Source organism: Endocarpon pusillum, assembly GCF_000464535.1.
Source record: "Endocarpon pusillum Z07020 unplaced genomic scaffold C685685, whole genome shotgun sequence".
Taxonomy (NCBI): Eukaryota; Fungi; Ascomycota; class Eurotiomycetes; order Verrucariales; family Verrucariaceae; genus Endocarpon; species Endocarpon pusillum.
In genome coordinates, this window is record NW_006913475.1 from 22741 (window position 1) to 45514 (window position 22774).

At 49.7% G+C, this 22774-nt stretch overlaps 8 protein-coding genes across 8 annotated transcripts; 5 read left to right on the plus strand and 3 right to left on the minus strand.

Annotated features, from left to right (window-relative positions):
• Positions 1 to 474: 474 nt before the first annotated feature.
• On the plus strand, positions 475 to 2793 carry EPUS_07629 (uncharacterized protein; the record flags this gene model as incomplete). Its single annotated transcript, XM_007787619.1, has 2 exons — positions 475 to 622; positions 671 to 2793. The coding sequence occupies 2 exons, from the start codon at positions 475 to 477 to the stop codon at positions 2791 to 2793; spliced, it is 2271 nt and encodes a 756-aa protein (XP_007785809.1).
• A 2094-nt stretch (positions 2794 to 4887) lies between these two features.
• EPUS_07630 (uncharacterized protein) lies at positions 4888 to 7242 on the plus strand (the record flags this gene model as incomplete). The annotated part of the gene is made up of 3 exons (XM_007787620.1): positions 4888 to 5032; positions 5085 to 5150; positions 5207 to 7242. The coding sequence occupies 3 exons, from the start codon at positions 4888 to 4890 to the stop codon at positions 7240 to 7242; spliced, it is 2247 nt and encodes a 748-aa protein (XP_007785810.1).
• A 2199-nt stretch (positions 7243 to 9441) lies between these two features.
• EPUS_07631 (uncharacterized protein) lies at positions 9442 to 11539 on the plus strand (the record flags this gene model as incomplete). Its single annotated transcript, XM_007787621.1, has 2 exons — positions 9442 to 9493; positions 9675 to 11539. 2 exons carry the CDS (start codon positions 9442 to 9444, stop codon positions 11537 to 11539), a joined length of 1917 nt encoding a protein of 638 aa, XP_007785811.1.
• Positions 11540 to 12600: 1061 nt separating this feature from the next.
• Positions 12601 to 14275, minus strand: EPUS_07632 (uncharacterized protein; the record flags this gene model as incomplete). Its single annotated transcript, XM_007787622.1, has 2 exons — positions 12601 to 14088; positions 14141 to 14275. 2 exons carry the CDS (start codon positions 14273 to 14275, stop codon positions 12601 to 12603), a joined length of 1623 nt encoding a protein of 540 aa, XP_007785812.1.
• A 353-nt stretch (positions 14276 to 14628) lies between these two features.
• EPUS_07633 (uncharacterized protein) lies at positions 14629 to 15292 on the minus strand (the record flags this gene model as incomplete). The annotated part of the gene is made up of 2 exons (XM_007787623.1): positions 14629 to 14954; positions 15007 to 15292. 2 exons carry the CDS (start codon positions 15290 to 15292, stop codon positions 14629 to 14631), a joined length of 612 nt encoding a protein of 203 aa, XP_007785813.1.
• A 1802-nt stretch (positions 15293 to 17094) lies between these two features.
• On the plus strand, positions 17095 to 18601 carry EPUS_07634 (uncharacterized protein; the record flags this gene model as incomplete). Its single annotated transcript, XM_007787624.1, has 2 exons — positions 17095 to 17146; positions 17232 to 18601. 2 exons carry the CDS (start codon positions 17095 to 17097, stop codon positions 18599 to 18601), a joined length of 1422 nt encoding a protein of 473 aa, XP_007785814.1.
• A 302-nt stretch (positions 18602 to 18903) lies between these two features.
• Positions 18904 to 20298, minus strand: EPUS_07635 (uncharacterized protein; the record flags this gene model as incomplete). The annotated part of the gene is made up of 1 exon (XM_007787625.1): positions 18904 to 20298. One exon carries the CDS (start codon positions 20296 to 20298, stop codon positions 18904 to 18906), a length of 1395 nt encoding a protein of 464 aa, XP_007785815.1.
• Positions 20299 to 21081: 783 nt separating this feature from the next.
• On the plus strand, positions 21082 to 21915 carry EPUS_07636 (uncharacterized protein; the record flags this gene model as incomplete). The annotated part of the gene is made up of 1 exon (XM_007787626.1): positions 21082 to 21915. The coding sequence occupies one exon, from the start codon at positions 21082 to 21084 to the stop codon at positions 21913 to 21915; it is 834 nt and encodes a 277-aa protein (XP_007785816.1).
• Between the last annotated feature and the right edge of the window lie 859 nt (positions 21916 to 22774).

The following is a 22774-nucleotide window of genomic DNA, read 5'->3' on the forward strand; positions in this document are numbered from 1 at the left end:
GCTTTCATATACGTATATAGAAGACGACTTCCAGATCGCATCGTTCTCGTGGTGACCGGTCTAAGGGCCTAACACTCGATAAGGGCGGTCAGGTACGGCATGATGGCGGTACCGCAAGGCAGGTATTGCGATGCCGAAACTATGCGGTGTCCAAGAGAAGTGTTCGGGGCAGGCCCAGCTTTCACTCATTTTTACCGCACACTTTGACACTGTCACCCAACTTTTGATGCACATTTTCAACATTCATTGCCACCATTGCGCTTTCAAACCCATCTTCATTCATCAGAAAACCGCTTGTCTTGCATAGCACAGACTGCCCCCATCTGTACTTGACTGCTGCAAAAACCTTTCGTGTTTGTCCTCAAGTCATCAGAAAATTTTGTGCTCCCTCAGTCAAGGCAAATCAAGGTCAGAGCCAAGATGCCCAGGGAACTTCAAGCGATTGAGACTTCATGCTGATCACTTTCACAGTGGATGTCGAGCATTTCATCAAGCAGCGATGGAAGCCCTGAAGGTTCTAGCGTAGGCCAAACTATACCAGCTTCTTCAACTGCACCGGCGGCTGGATTGGCAATTACCACCACCACCACCACAACAACGCTGACTGCAGCAGATGTGGAGGGTCAGTAGTTAACTTTGAAGAGATTCCGCTTGCTGACGTTGATCCTAGCTGCCAATACTCTTCTCCAAATGGCCAATTCTAGCAATCAACCTCCAGTCGGCGGTAGTGGCAGCATTGTTACCACCACTCAGCAAGATCCACCAGCTGAACAAGAGCCCGAGTCGGAGCTATCATCAGCACCAGAATCGCCAGCAGATAGTCGTCCAGAAAGTGACCCGGGGAGCGAGCCAGGGAACCCAGATGAACCAGCTCAGGCGGATACGACAAGATGGAACGCCATCATTCCACATGCCTCGAGAAATGTTCCTGTAGGCAACATCATTGCTCGTACACCAGGAAGAACAAGACAATCGATCAGTACTCCAGCTGCTAATCCAAGGTCCGTCAACCTTAGGCAGCAAGCCTCTCGCGTTTGGGGTATGCGACAGCTTCTTGGCGAGCCTGTCGGAATTACTGACGGCGATCTTCATCATGCTCTTGTTGCATCGGGATGGGACTTGGGCACGGCGCTCCGAAGGATGAACGATGTCCTCAACCAAGCTAGACGCCGTCACCGCACGAATGCACCAGGTCGCAGTCCAGCAGAGCAACAACGAGACCGTCTTCTCGGGGCAGACTCTCTTCACCACAATCGGCGACTTGGCATCGACTTCTTGTACACTCGCTTGGTCCAAGTCGTGCGTGCGGATCAAGTTGACATGCTCACCACCCTGGCCCTGGGGCAACTTCTTGCCGACCATCGCTTTGACGTGGATGAAGCCGTGCATGCGTTTCTTGAGCGCATACAAAGTGAGGAAGAGACAGAGCATCACCAGAGACTGGAACGACGCCTTCGAATGATCAACCCCAATCAGATGCATCTTGACCAACGCATTGCTCGGTTCATGGAGATAGCTGGCAGCGACGACTGGTATGCAGTTAGAGCCCTCTTAGCTACACATGGCTATGACATGCTGCGGGCGATGGATCACTGGATGCGTAACGGACTGACTTCAGCTCCTATCCCGCCCAGCGAGCTGACCCGATCGACGTTTCGAACACCCCGCCGCCCTCATACTGATACTGAAGATCTTTGGCCCCACCCACGCCCTCTCGCTGGCCGTGTGGACAACATTGACGAGGATGACCTTGCTGATGCCGCTATCGACTATGACGACACATCGAATCCAGAACGGAATGGCTGGATGGTCCGTTACCCACGATCAGAGGCAAGAGTCGGTGTAAACATACCCACGAGGCGGCGGTGCGATTATGTTCGAAGGGGGGAGTTTACGACTGCCGAAGTGACCAGAGCCGAAACAGTGCGGGGAAGCGGTATTCGCTATCCATTCGACTACAACGAATCCAATCATGTCAGACACCTCAATGACACGGCTAGTCAATGGTTTCGGAGGACGACGGGTGAAACATCCAAGAAGAGAGGGATGTTCTACCAGGACGAGGAAAATGATTGGATCTGGTGGTGGCACAACGAAAGACTCTGGGAGCTGATTGAAAAACATCCTGAGCTGTTGGATGCTACCAGCTTGGAAGATTGGGAGCGTCTGGGGATCAAATGGCCCATCAAAATCGACAAAAAACAGATGACTATTGACTTCAATGACCGTTGGGCTGGAACGACGAATGCTGACGGCGAAGAACGTTCTGCGCGAGAAATGAGGAGTCTCGATGCCCAGCGGAGGAGGATAATCGCCATCTGCGAGGATTTTGGGTTGCCGTATTCTCCTGCACACCCCCCCGGACCAACGAAGAAACCGCCGCCGCCGCCGCCACAGTATTCTCCTTCCGGCAGTTCCGATGAGGCTGGTGATGACGGCAATGATAACGACGGTGACGATCAGCCACCACGCAAGAAGAGGAAGCCGGCGGCAGAGAAGCCCGGCAAGAAAGACAAGAAGGGCAAGAAGAAGGCCGCAGACGTCAATGACCAAGAAGAATACGAATCTCCCGGTGACAACGATGATGGAGGTGACTCGTCGGGCGCCGATCAGCCAATCAAGACCACTCAAAAAGGCATGAAAAGGGGTGGCACCTCAATGAAGCGCAAGAGAGGAGATCATGAAGAAGGAGAATATGGAGACAGTGACTCCGATGAACCCACCCGGGGTGCTTCGGGTGGCAAGAAGGCTGGTAGGCCTCGTCGATCACGGCGCAGTCGGGGCAGAAAGTGAGCATCTGTCAACCAAGGCGTAGTGCAGGCGGGACAGGACAATGGAGGCGGAGTCCAAGTGAGACATTTTTGTCATCCTTGTCTTTTACTCAATCCAGTTCGCACCATGTCCAAGGGCCCTCTTTTCCGCCCAAAAAAGTGGTGGAGTCATTCATCCATCCCCTGTTGTCGCTGCGCATAGATCATAGATGACCATAGACGATAGAGGAGTCTTCATGGAAAGAGTTGGTTGCATAGTAATTTATCCAACCAAATCAAAGTAACGAAATTGTCGTGATCGTTGAGTTAGGTACTAGGTATCAGAAATGGTCTCCACGACATCGTGTCTCTGGTTAAATTAGATTCACTTGGGAGATGACTCCCTCTTGCTCTCAAGACACCTGCTCACCTTTTACCCCTGCAAGAATGGAACCATCGTCTACCCAGCGAATCACCCCTCATTGATGCACTACAATGCAATGCATCTTCCAGCCCTGTGATGATGGTTGTGGAGGACGATCATGATCACGTGACATACTATAATGTCTTGGCATATTAGTTAGTGCCAAGACCAAACCCCTACTTATAGTACGTAGTGTAGTATTCAATCACAATTTCTTTCTCATGTATATCAGGCATGCATGCATACATGTACGCTTCACAGCGGCCCGCTGATAAACTAGCAGATTACCTAGTAGAGGATCAGTGAATTGAACGGATACCAGGGGTGGAAATCCTGATGCAATGAAGCTGTCCGGCAGTGAAGCAGTTTCTTACGTCCCGCGTCCAAGCATGCCTTTGTCATGGGTTGGTCTTGTTCGGCAGACAGCTTGCTAGTCATGTAGGTAGGTAAGGGTGGATGGATGGAGGGAATCGTGACAGTCGTGAAGCATGATGCTTCTATCTTGAACAACATCTCCTGTATTTACGGGGAGGGGGTTCTTTGTATGCATGTCGTCTTCAAGAGTATGGGAAGAAAGACGCGAACGTGCTTTGAAGAGGTGAGAGAACATCATGGAACATATGTGTGTGATGGAGTCAGCTATGTTTGCTGATCTGGTTTCATCTGGATTTTGCAGCGGCAGCTATGAGACGTGAGATGTGCTTGCTGGCTACGGATTTGTGCTTTTGAAAATGGTTGTCGCGGTGGGTAGATAAGCTTGCTTTGTGTCTTTCGAAGCTTCGGTAGAGCAGGCGCCCCTATTCAGAGATGTGGGTTTGGTACTGGTTTGGTATAGAAAGCCGTCAGTGTTTAGCAAGATAAAGGGCGTGGTTGGTGAACTGCGGGGAATGAGCTTGTTTGTCATTGCTGAAAGGGGGGCTGTATATATAAAGCTCGCCATAGTGCTCAGGAATGAGAGCAGCTTCCAGCGTGCTCTCTCTCCCTGGCTCTAACGCAACGGTGGGACATGGAAAACGCTGCCTGCTTCCATACAGGATGGAGAAAGAATGTGGTGGAAGGAAAGCATGCTCAGGAAGCAGAACCCAGACCTGCTTTGGCCTCCTCCATATTTAGTATGGTGGAGCAGAGGTGCTGTTCCTCTGCAGTTTCTATGTCCGATACTGGAATGTCATTGATGCTTCTACCCACCTGCTGGCCTCCTCGTCTGTTCCATCAACAAGGAGAGCATAGAGTCCTCCGTCTCCCGCACGCTTCACAGCCCACCTTGAGTGCTGTGGAACACAAACCCAACTGGCATGCTTGGCGCAAATGCCAGCAAGCTGTTCACAGCTTAGAGAACAGAAGTGTTCCGTCAGACACGCTTGCGCCCTATATTTTGTGGCCGCACAACCAGGCACTCAAACAAAATACTCCACCTGCGGTTCTCTTGATCTCAATTATACCACAACATTCTTCATCGACAAGGCATGCAATGCTTCCCTTCGCTGCCTGAGGCGATAGATAAGTTTATGACAGCCTCTTGACCGCATTCCCTCTCTATTAATTTTATTGACAGAAGCCTTTTTGTTCGGAGCACGACACAATCGAGGTATGCAATAGCCTCTTCTGGAACCAAATTGAAGGAGCAATCACAGCATATCACAATTTGCCCCTGCTTTGCTCTTTGTTTATTCTTGCACAAGTCCTATCGATGCTGATGCAGTGGGACATAAGATGTCGGACCCGATCCCATCAAAGAAGAGAAAGGCTTCTGGGTCCCTTAGTCCCGATCGATCGGAAGGGCCTAACAGTGTATTCCCTTTAGCAACCAGCACGCCTGCAACTGCAGCGAATACTGGACCAGCTCAGAACTACCCAGGTAAGGTTTTCCCGTACAAAGGAGTGTCTTTGTGAGTTGATGCAGTTTTCAGATACCACCGCCGCCTCTAGTGGAAGCAGACCTGAAGTCAGTACTTATACCACTGACGAAATCCAAGGTAAACATGCTCCTTGAAGACCAGGCTTTGAAGATTGAACTAATACTTGCTCTCAGTTGCTGGGATTCTTGCTGGCATGGGCTCAACAGTGCTACTCGTAGAATTAGGGGGAAATGACCCTTCTGGTGGAGATGACAAAAATGAGAACAGTGGTGGTGATGAAGATGGCTCTGATGCAGTTTCCGGGTCTGAATCAGATACTTCAAGCACATCAGGCGGATCTTTTTGGTCATACCCAGAGACTGACGGCACAAATTGGAATCCGCTGATCCCTCGTTCATCTTGGGCGATACCTGTAGGTAATACCCCATACGCTGGTAGCCCTGCTCTGGTCACCCCTCGCCCAGAAGGAGCCACAACTACACTAGATCAGCAGCATTATCGTATTGCCACACTTCGAAATGTGTTGGGTGAGCCATCCGGTGTCACTTATGATGAATTGCGAGCGGCTCTGGAGGGAAATCGTTGGGATATGGGCTCTGCATTGAAGTTTGTCAACCATCGGCTCAATGAAGCTCTCCGGAGAGAACTCACAAATCAACCTGGCCGCGACGCGAACCAGCTTGAGAGAGACCGTCTCTTGGGTGCCAACTCCTTGCATCATAACCGCCGCCTTGCAGTTGACGCACTATATCAGCGGCTAATCACTGCTCAGCCCACAGCTCGACCCCAACTCACAACTCTCAATGTTGGTGTCTTGCTTGTTGAGAGTCGATTCGACCTCGATGAAGCCGTTGCAGCATTCCGCGAAAGACAACTTCATCCACGGCAGTTTCAAGACGCGACACGAAGACTCCGACGCCTTCGCATCCCAGGTCCGAACCAGTGCCACCAAGATGAACGAATCGCGCTGTTTATGACCATTGCAGGCATAGACGACTATTATGCTGCCAGAGTGTTATTTGAAACGCACAACTGGGATATGGGACGTGCGATGGACCAGTGGATGCAAAATGGCCTTCGCTCGGCTCCACATGCAGCTCCGGCAAATATCCGTCGCCGAAGAACCTACCAAGAGCCAGTCCTACTACATGATGACACAGAGAATTTGTGGGCTGCAGGTAGACCTTTTGGGGGAGCTCCCCCAGCGCCAGATGCACATGATCTTCTGGATGCTGCTGAAGATTATGGTCAGGGCAGTTATGCTCGCCGGAATGGGTGGTTCATCAACTTTCGTCGTGACCCTGGAGTTCGTGTTGGTGTCATGAACCCTTCAAGGATGGGCTTGCTGTGGATTCGTCGAGGAGAATTCAAGTTGATCTGGTATGGAGATCGTGGGCCAGTTGAAGATCCTGCAAGACCTGGACAACCACTCCAAAATGGAGGCACTATTCCTTTTGACTGGAATAACCCACTTCACATTAGTGATCTTGGTGGCAACAAGACGGCGCAATGGTTTCGAAGAAATCTGGGCATCAGCGTCAAGGTTCGAGGGGATTCATACCAGGCCGATGAAAATGAGTGGCTCTGGCATTGGCATAATGACCGGTTGTTCGAGTACATGGAGGCCCATCCAGAATTCTGGAATAGTCAGTCGTATCAAGGCACCACAGGCACATGGAATGGAACCTGGAATGAGATTCACCACCAAGAATGGGGCAGAACTGTTCCATACCCTCGCCAACGTTTGGAACGTGACTTCAACCATCGTTTCACCACTCAAACACACCTGCCCGGGATGAATGGTCAGCCACGGCAAGCTCGGACGTCTGCCAGCCTCGACATGCAACGCAGACGAGTAAGAGAAATCTGCGATGATTTTGGTTTCGACTACTCTCCCGCTCATCCAAAGAGGGATCCCACCAAGGGCGACGGGGATGGTGATGACGAGTTTGATGACGGTGGCGAGGGTCCTAGTGGAACCAACGCGCGAAAAGACTCCGGTGGCAAACGCAAGGATCGTCGCGAAGACGCAGGACAAGATGACGAGATCGAAGGGGATGTTGGTGAAGATGGCTCTTCTCCACCTACAAAGCGAGCAAAACCAACCCCTAAGGGCAAAGAAAATGTCAAGGCAACTGGCAAAGGCAAAGGCAAAGGCAAGGCCGAGGAGTGTGAAGATGGCAGCGAACATGACGGCGGCAATGATTGACTCTACCACACCGATTTCTTGGAGTCTAATCTCTGACTCCAGCTGCTCATTGACCCGGCCTGCACTGTTGAAGAGTTGGTAGCCAAGCAGATGCTGAAGTTGTTCTCCTTCTTGATGGAGAGGTTTTTTGACTTTTGCTTCCAGTAACTGTCAGTGCGTATCAATAGAAGAGAGGAGCGGCTCCAGTGACAATGAAACTTTATCATCAATCAAAATTCCCACCAGTCTTGCCAGTGAGTGACAAGCTCTTCTTTGCCAATGTACAACCCGATCTGGATTTTCCCTATGCTTCAATCGGATCTAAATCCGATGTAGCCTTAAGCATACGGACACATTGACGACCTACTGCTGCTGGTAACACTCACGCCTCATGTTCATTGTGACTGAGATGTGTTCTCAGCAGTGTATGACAAATTTGTTGTGCCAAGAAGCATGATGGCGAGCACTTTTTCCTGTGGTAAAGTACGGGGATATGTTTTCTCTGCCTCACTCTTGTTCTTCCTTGTTTTCTGTGATCGTAGTTGCCTTGTGAACTACTGTCTTGAGATCCAGCCAACCACGAGCATATCTGTTGTGTTCTATAATGCTCTCCAGAATATTGTTGTTCAATTAAGCATATCCTTTCTGTGTGAGTCTCCAACCAGAGCGTACATTTACAATCGTCTCATATATGAAGTGCTTCAAGTGCCGTGGCAAGATCTGATTCTCTGTAGTCCAAAGACGTGCGCGTTGCGCTGTTGATGGAGAGTTCCTGAACAAATGATTATATCTCTGCTGAAGACATAGTTCGTACCCACAGGTGGAATCTTGAGTCTTGACGTGGTCATCGACATTTGGATGAGACAAGGCCTGCCCCTTGCCACCTACGACCCCAACTACTTCGCAAGGTCACCTCGGCTGCTCCACCACTACTGCATGGCAAGACAAGATTGCATGTAGCCGGCATCAAGATGCAGAGTCCCCAGTATGAGTAGCATCGATCAAGCAGACTGGGACGACAGCATAAATGCTGACCACGCCCATTCCTAAAACTGTTTCCTGCGCCTCCATTCTTGCTGAAGACCTAAGGCAGATCGACTCGCAATGCCAGCTAAGGTGGAGCACCGCGTTTTCCCATTTCTGCCTCCCAGAAGTGCTGCTCAGAAGTGCTGCTATCAAAGTTAGGTCACCTCTTGGATATCTGAACAGCAACGGCGAAAAGTGCTCTATGGTCTTCTACTGCACCTGGATTAACTGCGGCCCTTTGCCATACTGGCCACTTGAGATGCAATGCTATGTCAATAGAACAAATCCATGGTTGATCTCAGCGACCCCTAGTCCTTTCTCTTGATATCCATGCCTCATGTTTGTGAAGAGGCTGGCATAACGTAAGAAGAAGCTCAAAGAGGATTTCTCTATCAAGTATCCATGGCGAACAGACTGCAGACTTCACAACGAACATCAGGCTCCCTATCTTTGATGACCTAAATTCCTCTTGAGGATTCCTGTAAAGAGAATCTAAGCATGGTGTAGCTGCATGGTACATGCCTCTTCAACAATGTTTGCAATGTGACTTAGGATATGAATAGTGAAGTGTAATGTTGCAGACGATGCTTCTCCTATTCTGTAAAGAGCAGTGATCCTCTTTTATCCGTTGTGAATGGGTTTTTGGTCACCGTTGCCTGTGTTTCAACAGCCTTCTATCTTCAAATTGCTTTCATGTGCTCCTATTGGATCAAGTTGCATGCTCTGACGTGAGCATGCAGATATGAGAGCCTAAATGCACATGGGATTGCCTCTTGTTCTCTTCTGCTCACGTCCCTCACTTTGATCGATATATAGTGTTTCCTTGAGATACTTGTTATCTGAGAATGTCCCTCTCTTCCCAAAGCGGTAAATCTTGCAAAACAGCTTGTGTTTGCGTGCAGAAGTGTTATATACCTAGGGCGCACAATGGCTTTGCTGGTGGTTTTCAAATATATATTTACTCCACGCGAACATTCTAAAGTTGCTGAACTTGGCCGCTGGCCACAAGTGCATGTCGACAAGCTCTCCCTTCTTTTCTTGATATATCATACAGCTCCCTGAGAACTCAGAATGACTTCCCGAGCAGGCTTTTCCGGCCCTAATCTCAGCACAGGGCGTCGGCCTCAAGGTAGATCTGCCATAGGCGGGTTGGCTGGGAGCGCTACCCCTGCTGGGCGAGGGTTGGATTCCAGTATGCTCGTTTCTGGAGATGGATCGAATGAAGAAGGTGATAGCACGACAGCTGGTAAGTTAGCTCTCGATCTTCTCGCTTTGATTCTTATCTTGTTGGTCGACATATCAAGAAAAGACATGCTCACAATCTTCATGTTGTCGTCTACAAGCTCGCCGTAGCGCACGCACCGGCGCCGAAGCTAGTAGGGCTGTTGCCTCATCTCCTTGAATCAAGGCTGACTTGCTTGGTATAGCGCAAACTAATCAGCTTTCAGAAAATGTTCAAAGCACTACGGAAGGTGATGCTGTGGCTGCCAGTATCGCTGCAAATCCTGGATTAGGTGCTTCCACCACCAGAGTGACTCGAGTGGCTCGACGTGAAGGTCTTCCACCACTGGATCTCCAGCCATGTGCTCCAGCTCCTACTCAAGCACAGCAAGCAGACCGTATCGTAGCATTGCGAAATCAGATTCGATACACCTTCGCTATCCAGCCACATATCCTCGAAAGACACCTTAGGAATAACAACTGGAATGTGATCGAAGCAGCCGATGCATTCTGGGAGGAAGAAGAGACCGCCCGAAACAGCAATGTGCTTCCCCAAGATTATGACATTCCCATGGGTCGCACTGTTGAGACTTCTCGGCTGCGTGCAAGGACAGCACTACACCGACGTCTGAACACCGGCAGTCGAGACACCAAGTCCACTTCGCAGACTAATTCTGCCATTTTTGGCTTGTTGCAGCGTAATCACTGGGTCCTGAGTGATGCCGAAGAGGATTACCGCGCAAAAAAAGGGAATCTCGATGACATAATCGATGCTTACAGCAGCCTTCGGGCTCCAAGACCATCTGCTATGGAACAAGATGCTCGTCTTGCGTCATTTGTTTCCCTTACCTCCACTAACAGTATTTATGCTGCTCGACGTCACCTGCAACAACATCGCTGGGACTATGCACGTGCTGTCGATGGCTGGAGGAGGATGCGTGCCTTGCCAGAGGATCGTGCACCAAAGCTGACAAACACCAAGGGGTTTGTCCATGAAACCCAGCCAAACGATGGCTTGCGATACAACAACGCGAACCATCCACCGTATCCTTACTCGTACTGGAGGGAGGCACTTGATGTACCAGATGACGACGAGTCTTCTGGGCCCCCATCATCCACCGACGGCGCGTCCGACTCGTCTCTAAGTGAGATCGAGGATGATATGGACAAGCCGACCTCTGAGAAATCGGAGCGCAATGGCTATCTCATCGAGTACGACCCCAAGCCGGCCGTCCTGAACTGCCCAGATCCAAGCAAGCTGCGAGTCGAGATGATCCGGAAAGGGGATTACAAGATGGTCATCTTCAAGGGTCAAGAGGGGAGGGCCCGAAACTCCACAGAGCCAAACAGGAGATTTCGCTGGCACGATGAAGAACGCGAAGATGGAGAAGTATATGTCGAGTTTGACTGGTCAAATCCGGACCATATCCGCCAGCTTAACAAATGGCGTCAACAATTTCACCGCCGTCAGGCGCCCGTCACTATCGGGCCGCAAGTTGTGCACTATCATCCTCTCGAGGAAGAGTTCTTATGGCAGAAACATGCTGAGCACGTGGAGGAAGAAGTCGGAAAAGGTCGTCTCGACCCCACTGACGGATGTAGCTTTCCTCTCATGGTTACCTGTGCCAGAAAGCAGAAATGGGCTGACGCCTTGAACAAGAGATTTGCTGGTCAGACAGACGTCGATGGTGTCCACTTATCAGATGAGCCGCGTCCATTCCGCCATTTCACCTCAGTCGATTCGGCCCGCTACCGAATGCAATCAATTGTGAGGGACTTCGGCGTCGGTTTTGCCCAACGTCGTGGTATCAGGCATGGCCTAGACAAGAAATGCAACACCGGTAAAAGGCTGAAGGCTGTTCACTTCGAATCTGGATCTGACGAGGATGATGAAGATGACATTGGTGAAAGCTCCGGCACGAACGAAGGTAACTACGATAGAAGCAGTGACAGCGGTGCGGAAGCCGGCAATGCAAAGAGGAAGAAGCACAACAAGGATAACGACAGGGCAGAGGACCCGAAGAAAGCTCGCAGAGCTGGATGTGAACCCGGTGATGGCGGCTTAAACTAACTTCAAGTTGAAAATTAAGGTGGAGTCAGAGGTAGAAGGGGTCTTGCCTCATCTTCTCGCATGGCAATGTGACGCCGCGGTGATCATTCATCGCATCCCTTGGAGCAAGGCTTGATTCATTTGTTATTCAGTCCAGTCCTCAAGACTGTCTCTTGCTTCGGGGTGTAGAATCCATAGATAGTGAGCAACCACTCCAGAAGTAAATTCCACCTATCGTATCTTCACTGTCTTCTATGTTTAACGAAATGGTTTGGCACGATGATTCCGCCACAAATGCTTGAGAGAGCGATTCAAAGAACTCAAAACGCGGATGAAGCACGTGCTCGTTGAAAGGCTTGGAGACTGGCTCTTAAGACTGGCTGTCGTATTTCAGAGGCTCCTCTTTGAGCGCAAAAGGCTGTCAATGCAAGCAACTGATGGAAAAATTGGCTGAATGCAGTACGGTGGGTAAGCTCAGACTATCAAGAAAAGTGAGAGTGCACTGATGAATTTCTCCAAGCACGATATCTCCACTTGCAATACCAAGAGGCTTCGTGAATGGCGGTGAACCATATGATGACCGTCGACCATATAAGACGTATTCCACGTCCTAGGATAGAGGGGGAAACCAAATCATAATGATAGCTTATGGTTTAGATTTGCAAAATCGTTGCTGTTCACCATTCGAGTTATTACGTTCATGGTGACATGGGTGAGGATAGCGAGAATTTATTACATACCTTGGTTGTCTCCTTCCAGTTGGGTGACTTTGGGTACAGGGAAAATTATTCGCCTGTTTGAATTGAACACTGCAACATCTTCGCTAAATACCTGCCAATCCAGAACCAATCATACAAAGCTGGGTTTAAGCGTGCTAGACATCAACTTCGTTTTAGCTAGAGGATGATCGACGAGAGGAAAGGTGCGTATAAAACTTGAAATTGGAGACGGAACGGTGCAAGACTTGCATGCAGGGATTCGATTCCTCTAAGCTGTAGGTATCTGTTGTGTGCGCAAATACTCTTGAGCCGCTAAGTGGTGCTCGGTAAATGCGCATCAAGTCGAGAACGGATGCAGCAATCTCAGCCGCAGACTAGTGCCTCCTTTGGAAGCTCGTTCTGAGGAGCAGTAGCGGTGCCCTCTTGTTTGCTTTCGATGCCGTCAACTCTCGCTATATGTCCTTGGTCTTCTTTGTCACCTTCATTCTTCATTCTTGCTATGTCCTTCTTGCTAGCTGTTAGTGCACCTGACTCTTTTGCTTGTTGTGGCAGTGGGCGTATGAAAGGCTGACAGATCCACCAGGGCCTCTTGTATGTTGCGATGGTGTCTGCTTTGGCACCGGTGGACTTCCAACCAGAGGGATTCTCATCGTGCGCCTTCTCATTCAATTGTTCACCGACCTCTTTCCGCGCTTCTCCCAGAAGAGCTTGTTTTACAGCATTTTCGATCATTGTTAGTACTCGTTCAAACGCTGGTATGTCGCCAGCGCTGCATTTCGCTAGAGCATTACGAATTTCGGTATGGCTGGAGACCATAGGCCTGAGCATCTGGAACAGATGACCTTGCATAGCCTTCAAGCTAGGAGACAATACCTTGGCATGTCGGTCCTTCTTTTGTTTCTTTTTGGGCGGCCCACCCTCGTTATTATGCTGCTCTGCAGACGTCTCTTGCTTTTCAGCATCTAGAGGATCTAATGGGACGAACAAGGGTTGCCGCCGTGGTGGTTCCTCTTCAAGGACGTACTCGTATATGATGTCCAGATAGCGTCGAATTACCGCATCGATTCTGTAGCCCTCTTCACCTCGCTCCCCTCTCCAGTACTCACGCACTGCAAGTCCTGGCGGCGGAGGGACGGCAAATATGGTTGGATCGGAAAGATTGCCTTCAGCGCTCATAACGCCGTCTGCGCCTGTCGCATCAAGGCAAGGCTGCAGGTCGCCTCGGTTGAGAATATTACCATTGGCAAAGATGACTGTTTCTGACGGTAGATGATCCCTTAGATATCTAATATAAGACCAATCTGCAAGACCCATATTGTGGCCCTTTTGTTCTCGCCGCCTGCCATGAACAGTGATAATGCTTGCTCCAGCAGAGAGTATCATTTTTGCATATTCGAGGGTGCGTTCCTTGCTCTCGAGGATCCGAAATTTTGCTGTGACAGGTATCGACAATTCTTCATGCAGCTTGTTGATCAGTTTGTATATCAAGCTCCAATCTTCTTGCAAGAATGCGCCATAATGTCCGCTCCGGGCTATTCCTTGTGGACAGCCGAGATTGAGGTCAACTGCATCGCAGTATGGTGCAACATAACGAGCAGCATCGAGGAGGTCTTCAGGGTCGTTGGAGCAGAACTGGACGAATAAGGGTCGGTCGATTTCAGGATTGCCATCAAGCCAGGGCTTGCTGGATGAAGCACGATGATTGATGAGACTATCTCTGGTAGGCTGAAAATGTGTGTCGCGAAACTTTGCCGTCTCCTTAAATAGGCGAGAATGTAGCATCGGTGTGTATGCAAGCAGACTTTTCGATTCCTCGGGTTCCAGATAAGATCGAGTAAGTATTCTCCAAGCCTGTTGAAGAAGTCAGTAAAAATCACAGCGCGATCCGGTAACAACTACCAACGAATTCTGATCTGTCCACCATCGGAGCTAAAATCATCTTGGGACTTCCGATGCTCTCGTAGAAAGCCCTCCCCGTCAGCTTCTTTGGTGTTGGAGGCATGTCCATTAAGATTCCTGTTATCGAACTCTCACCCATTCTGACCAGACCTGCCAACAGCCTGAAGATTGAGTATGCCCGAGCCGCACTTGGCATCGAAGACACTGCAAGGCCCTTTGCAGCTTTGTAACCCTTCTGTGTGGGTACTAAAATTCTACGCCGTAGGATGTTCTCCGATTCTGCAAATCCTTAGGTTTGGTAGAGATAGAGGTGCCAAGGCGCTAATTAGAGTCACCCTTCTAGTTCCAGTTACCTTTGCAACTACTACGTACGTAGTACAACTAGTACTAAGGTTAGTATGTGTATCGAGAACTAATTAGACCTTCTCTCGCTCGTTACTCATCACGGTTCCTGACCCCGTCGACCTGATCTTTCTACGTGAGGCGGGAATCCTACTCTGACGAGTCTTTGCCTGATATCATGCCCCGTTGATGCGTAGCAGAAATATGACCCTCGCCGCGGCCAGAATTATCCACTCTGCCGGTTAGACCGCTTCCGAAGATCTTGTCAATCCTTGCTTCCCGGTCCCAGACAATTTCTCCATCAGTGTTGCGCTTGAAGTATTTGATTCTGTGCTGTGGGATGAAATCTTCATCGCTGGTCTCTGTGACCCACGTGGCCAATGGCATCTCCGTGATGCCTGCAAATCGTTCCAGATATCCTATCGTGAAGTTTGCACTATGTAGGCTAGGGTCCCACCACAGTCTCTTCAGAACGTCTGGAATGATGAGTCAATTATCCATTCATTAGCCTGTTGGGCCAAGCAATACCTTCTGCTGGTCTCAGCTTTGGCGCCTTTGCATCTTGAACCACGTACGGCTCTTTCTTGGCTCGAGACTTCCGTTTCTGCGCTCTAAGCTGATGACTTTCCTCCTCTTCGTCTTCTGAAAGCCAGTAGTCCATGTTGCTATCTTTCGTGCTTTCTCTGTTACCCCTTCTTCTCTCGTATCTCTCGAAGTACTCCGCTGCCGTGTCTGTTTCAGCCAGCTCTGTTTTCTTTTTTTGTGATTCGTCTCCTTCACCTGGCGCCTCAACGGCCTCTTTGTGGTGCTGCATGCTTCCCAATGTCACTTTGGTGGTCAACGGCAAGCTGAGAAGACAATCAAAATGCTGCCTGTTCTACCTTTCTATGAATTATATGATCTGCTTGTGTACAGCCGCACTTCTACATGAGACACATGCCTCCACATAGCCTCTTTGGATGTGAGTCATAAAGCTTTAACTCCTAGACCCAAAGAAAAATGTCATAAAGAAGCTTTCAAGATCGCGAATTTGCAATGACTCAAACTGAAATCTCATCCTACAACTCAATATTTGGAATTCGATCTATGCTCTTCAATTTACGTAGTACGCATGTTCGGACCGGCTGCGCAGTCGTTGGCTTTTGCAGGATGCTCCTAGTTCGTGCATTTCGAGTCTCACAACATATTTCAATATTGCTGGCCCTATCTTGGAGATAGAATTGATTGATGATTCAAATGGACATATATGTAGACAAACATTGCTTGGGCGGCGAGCTGGAATTGGTGGCTTCGAGGGTTTTGCCGATGCGGTGTGTTGCACAAGTCAGTGAGTCACGTTACACGAAGTTACTTAGCAGGAGAAGGCCCTCTGAAAACTATGCCTAAATTACCATCAATTGTGTACTTATTTTCAGCCTAACCGTGATCTAGTTTAACAGAGAACTATACGGAGTACATCTAAACATCTGAGATCTAATTAAATTATGTTATTAAGACGTCATTTTAAGACAATAACGGTAAAATTATGGCTAGGATATCACTATTTGAGCCTCCTGACAATCCCTAAAATAATAGAACGTCTGCTAAATCCCTAAAGGACCAATACCACGTCATTTTCAGAGGCTTTCTCCCGGTAAGTACTCCGTACTAGTAGTACTCTGTACCCTGCTAAGTGCAGCCGGATATGTCAGGCTAAGGCGTTGCACGTGCTACTAAATCGTCCAAGACAGAACTTGGCCCTATCCGTCTATGCGGCAAAAGGCAAAATAGATCAATATGCCGCTGCTGAAGAGGAACGGCACGAGGAGCAGGATCCATCTGCAACTGTACGACTATGATTTCGTCCTATTGGCTTCGTGGTGGACCCGATACGATTGCTTGGAAGTACGTAGTACGACAGCACAGACTTTGCGTGATCCTACCAAACAGGATGCCCAGCCCCCATTCTGACTTTATTATTTTTGGTGGCGGCCCCGGATTTCAGCGACCCGATGTGAGGTTGTCAGACCTAAATTAGGCTTTACCGATTGTGCCTACACATCTATTCGAGTAGCATGCATGACCTACGCAGTACGTAGTAGCAAGCATACGATCAAGACATCATCCGATGAACAAGACGTTAACATTAGTCGGATCCGATGCAGTACGGAGTACAGGGAGTAGACATTCTCTTCCGGAAGTAATGAAGAATTTCGCTTGCACAAGTGGGTTAGAAGGGGAGGGTTTCTACTGGTGCGAGGCTGAAGCTAGGCTATGATATGCTACAACGGTAGAAACCTTGTGCGCATCTGACAGGTGTAGCCAGTTAGGAGGTATCTCAATAGCATTTCGGAAGAAATGCAGCCCCGACCCAAACCTCAAACCTGTGGCTTTTGCTGACATTATACGGCCCCGAGGTGCATTAAGTTAGTTAGTTGGAACCTCTGCCAAAAAGAAGAGCCAACGGCCCTCTCCACACGTGCATGCCGAGTACAAGTTGTTGGTGGGAGGGTGGACGAAGGAAGCAAGCGTACTCCGTATAAGATGATATTGATAGCATAGTCGGCCTTATATCTTCTTTGAAATTGGAGTTCCAAGTCTCTTCTACACGGTGTCTTTGTGTTCTGTTCTCGTGCTATGAAGGTACTTGATACCGAACCCTGGCTACCAAGCATATTGTTTCTGACTGGTAAGCCCTCCACATTGACCACAGGCCTTACCCCAAGGACGGCCCTAGGGCACTCCTCTGCTTACCGCTTTACTGACCTTTCCAGTTTTTATCGCTGGGGTTCTTGCCACACGTCCAGCATCAACATTCATTGTACAAGGGGATCAAAAATCGAATTTAACGTTATCGGTCAATGTTCCCTTGGATCCAACCAACGATGACCTCTTCTTTCATGTATCTGCGCCGGCAGGCCACGCTTGGGTGGGGTTTGGTTTCGGTACGGAGATGAAAGACGCCTTGATATTTGTGGCATATCCATCGGAAAATGGCAAAAATGTTACCCTCAGTCCGCGCATTGGACCCTATCATGAGGAGCCGGAGCACACGAAGGCTGTTGGAGTCCATATCTTGGAAGGGACCTTCGTAGACAACGAAACCTATAACATTAATGCACACTGCACCAGCTGTCGGTCGTGGCCTCTCCGGGCGGCCGAACGAGGAAAGATCGATGTGACGAGCACTGCTCAACCCATGATCTATGCCCTTGGCCCTGTTGACTCATTCCTCCACTCCGACAGCCAGGAAGCCAGCATCACCCAGCACATAGCGTACGGCAAGCTCATGATGGACCTCACCACGGCCACAGGCGAAGGCGGCGTCCCAAGTTTGTCAACCACCGAAAGCGGCGTGGTTCACGGCCAATATCCGCCCAGCGGTCGCCTCACCACGATTGTCCACGGCGTCATCATGGCCGCCTGCTTCGTGGTCTTCTTTCCCCTCGGCGCGCTCCTGACCCGCCTCCCCGTCCACCATGCCTTCTGGATACATGTCATCTGCCAATGCAGCACCATCCTCCTCATCCTTGTCGGCTTCACCCTCGGCATCTACAACTCGGTCCACAACAACAAACACCCGAAACTCAATTCCCCACATCAAGGCCTCGGCCTCACCCTCATCCTCCTCCTCATCATCCAGCCCACCCTCGGCTTCCGCGGCTTCCTCTACCACCGCAAGGAGCCCCAACCCCATTCCCTCACCCTCGCGGGCAAAATACACCGGTACCTTGGCCCGGGCATCATCCTTGCAGGAATCATCAATGGCGCGTTAGGACTCGTCTTCGCAAATGACACGGATAGACTGCCCGCCTATTTCGGCCTTTTCCTCTTCATCGCCATCATCTACGCACTGACGTATCGGATCTTCCAAAGGAGAAGGGTGCGCAACAATGCCGTCAACAGTGCCGCGGCGGCCAACTTCCGTGCTGGAGCGACACCAGCAACTGCGTGGGCGGGATCGGCGGTAGCGTCGAGGTCCGCGTACGATGTCCCGCTGCAGAGCTACGAGGATGTTGATAGATTGTCGCATCGAACTTCTCCGTCGCTGGGAAGTTTTAGGGGGGGGAACGCCGACGTGGAGCACGCGCCGCCGGTTTCTGTTAATGTGATGCCGAAGAATGAGGAGACGAGGATGTCCTGATGATTATACTAGGATTTTTGAGAACGAGGTCTTGCGTTGGACTTTCATAGTTATGAGTATAGATCTTTCTCAAAGGGTAAATGGCAGATGGATCTGTGCTTGGGTAATGCTTCAATTCGTATGGGTCTGAACATTGAAATTGGTTTTCATATAGAGCAGATAGAAGATTGATCTGGACTCACGATGATAAGAGAATGAAGAGAGGGATAAGGGACATATCCATCGACAGTGTAACTGTGAAAGCCTTCGATCATCTTTTATTTTCTTCTTTTCGTCATCCCTATCTCACCAGATAGTTATGTTCACTTTCTTCCCGTTCCTGTAAATTTAGGTCGACACTCAGGGCAATACCAAACGTCCTGATCCTTCGGCGCTTCTTTCAGGCCAACACAGCCCAGATGGAACCATTCATAAGGACATTTGTCGTTCTCGCAACCCACCATCTCTCCAAAGCTGACTCGCTGACAAAAACAGTATTTCCGATCGTCTTCCTGTTCTTCCTCCACCTCCTCACCTTCGCCCATCTCGACGTCGACATCTTCTTCGTCCTCAGAAGCGGCTGATTTGTTGGTAGTGGAGGTACGGGCGCCAGTGCCACGGCGAGAACGGGTCGTGGTGGAAGCATCGGTGTCGGATGGGTCTGCGGATGAAAGGACGGAGTCGTCTTCGTCTCCGGTGTTGTTGCGAGATCGGACTGATGGGGACATGCCCTTTCTCTTTGTACCGCCCAGGCGCTTTGATGGTTTTCCTTTCAGTTTACTGATCTGCTGATGGTGAGGTACGAGCTTTTTGACGAGTCCGGCTGATTTCTTTGCTGCAGCACTTTGACCTACTGCTGATCTTGGACCAGCGCTTCCAGCTCTGCCAGTTCCTCCGGTCGGTGTGCCTGCCTTTGGTGTTCCAGGGCCGAGCGATGATTGCCGAAGGGTAGAGGATTGGGCGGGCAAGGCTCCAAGGTTGAGGCGGCGCTTCTTGTGGTCAATGGCTCCGGCAGAAGATTCCCTCTGTCGCTGAGATGAGGCTTGTTGCTGAAGTTGATGGGCGCCTGGTGCGGGAGTAGTTGGGGCGGAATTTCGTGGGTGAAAGTGAGAAGTGGCTGAGGCCGAGAGTTGTGAGAGCCGTGAGGCAGATGCTGGCACAGAAGGCGACAGATGATGCTGTGGGTTCAATCGATGCGCTGTGAGGTTTGAGTGAAGGCTGCCAGCAGTAGCATTGCCAGATGTTGTCTGCAATGGCTGATGTGCTTGCGGGTTCACCTCGGCAAAGAACCCCCGGGATGAATCAGGATGAGCTGCTTTGCGATTAAAGATAGACGGAATAGGTGGGCCATCAAGAAGTTGGCCATCATTTTGTAGCTCTCGTATCTTCATGTCAAGCAATTTGACCTGGCGGTCAAGCAGAACACACGCCTTGTCGCTTAAAGCGATTTTTTGGTTCTGTATTTCTTGACAGAGATCGTAGTTCTTGAGGATAGTATCAGCGTACTCCTTCTCCTTCGGATGAGCATTCAAACTGCCATTCAACTTGAGATGTTTTTGCAGACTGCCGTCTTTTGCGTTGATTGCGCTTTGGTACTTTTGCACCTCTCGATCTTTGGCTTGAATCTCCTCCATCATATGACAGATCTCCGCAGGAAGATTTGCAGCATCATGCATGAACTGTTCAAGGACAGTGGCAGGATCTTCGCTACCCGTCATGGTGGTGTGCCCAAGCGGTAGCGGGTTCGGTCCAGGTGTTAAATGACTTGGAACGTGACTTCTACCGATGCCTTATTCTTGACAATTTATCTGCCTCAACGCGGCTACCTGAACTCTATGAAGCTGCTTATAAAGGTTGTGGTGCCATTGTACGCTCCTGACTCCGCTCACGTAGCTGCATCGATGTTTACGTTCACGTCAAGTGAGAGTTCGTTGTAAAAGGTTTGCCCGAAACTATGCGCTAACTAAATCAGAAATGGTCAGCCTAGTAATTTCCATGTTGAAGATGAATTATAACATACGGAGTACTACGTAAGCAAATCAACCATCGATATTACTAATATTATCCTCTCACAGTTTCAAAATTACTGCTCCTAAGCACACATACTGCATGAGACCTTGATGGTTGCTTTTATGACTCACGTTGAAGCGTAAACAATAATCTGGCTCAGAGTTGGGACTGATTGGCTCGGAGAGGTCTGACTGTAGGGCATCAAGAATGTGACGTAAAATGGAAAAAGACGACATTTGTACGAGCAAATGGTGTGGTAAGGATTGTGCCAACGATGATAGAACTATTATATACTATTGAGGCCGTCTGCGTCTCATTCTGTATTTTACCATACTTTGTGGACTCTAGCTTCCTCGAGGTACACGCCCGTCTGCCAAATTCTAACTTATTGTCTACCGTTGTAAATCTACAGCTTTACCAGCAGCTGAATCCAAAACTCATTGCAGCATTATCCCGTAATCACCACGATCGAACTTGCCACTCACCTCGCTATGACGACTCCAGCTACCGTTGCGCCACCGCAAAAGAACATTCTCATTTCAGGTGCTGCGCAAGGCATCGGTCGCTGTCTAGCCCGTCATTTCCTTCAACGCGGCCACAAAGTCTTCATCCTAGACTTCAACGAAGACGAACTCGCTCACACGGCCACCGTGCACCTCAAAGAACACCTGAATAAAACGCTAGGCTACGCTCTCTGCAACCTTCGCTCTGTCGATGAGATTCGAGCTACTGCGAAAAAGGCTGCTGACTTCTTCGATGGGCACATTGACGTCTTGATCAACAATGGCGGCATTTCAACTCCTTTCTGGAAAGACGGTGCTACCATGGAGGACCAGTCCACCATAGATCAATGGATTGCCTATGTCGAAACCAACCTCACCGCTCCATTCGCACTTAGTCAAGCGTGTATCCCCTACATGAAAGTGTCTACTGAGGATGAAATGCGCAAGCTCGAAGGCCCAGGGCCGTGCATTATCCACGTCTCGTCCTTCCGTATGCTCCAGTCTGACCCCAATCAGGAAGGCTATGCCTCCACCAAAGCCGGCTTACTGGGACTTACGCATAGCATGGCCGTCAGCATGGCGAAGTTTGGAATTCGGGTCAATCTAATCGCTCCGGGGAGAATCAGGGTCGCTCATGAGTGCAAGCAGGGTGATGAACAGAGCAAGGAGTGGCAGATCGAAGGGGACGATGCAGAGAAGCATGCAACTAACCGCGCAGGAAAGCCAGAAGATATCGCGGAATGCGCAGAGTGGTTGATTGGTGCCGGCTTTGTGACCGGGCAAGACGTCACCGTGGATGGGGGCGTTACCAAAACCAAATAGAGTGTAATCGATGGTTGAGGATGGATATTGAGGTATTTTCGCAATTCGACAGAACTCATACCCAGGTGAAAATAGGCATCTGATGGCCCTGCGCCATTCAGCGCTCTCCGTATCGACAGGCTGAGAAAATGCTTTTCAATGTCTAGCACTGAAATATGGTGATACTTTCTGTTGACTAGGAATAAAGCGCTGGAGCATTTTGATGCCCGCATGCTTACTGGTTACCAATTAGCATGGTCTACAAATTAGAATCTCCCACCGCTGAGAAGTTAGAAATGAGTCTGCATATTTTGCACCAACAAGATGTTAGATTGAGGAATAGAAGAGTGCATAAACAATGATATTCTTCAGGTCATCGCTAAAAGGAGTACTCTGTATTTCTCCAAGAACGGCACTCTCAGCATCAAGGGTCAAAAAGTGGGTCCTCCGGTCCTTCGGTCCGAAGCTTGGCGCCAAAATTTACGGGAGTTCTCAGATCCCCTTCCTCTACCCCCCTTCTTCATTCCCCTATTTCTCTACCAATACTCACTCAGATTTAGGGAATAATGAGTTCTAAACAGGGAAATAGACGGCGCATCTGCCGAAAGCCTACTTCTATAGATCCTCCTTCTCCTGCGGCCTCACGAACGCCAAAAACGATGCTCGATACGCCGCGCCGTGCGCGCCTTCTTGCTGATGCACGCCACACAGCTGGCAAATTACCTCGTACGCAGCTATTTAAGATACATAATATATCTGAAACAACTGGCTATCGAATCATCCAAGAAGGAACTGCGCGCCGCAGCGAGAAAGTCCACAATCGATGCCGAAAACGAGTACTTGCTCCGTACGAGTGTGAAGCAATTGAGGCAGTAGAAGA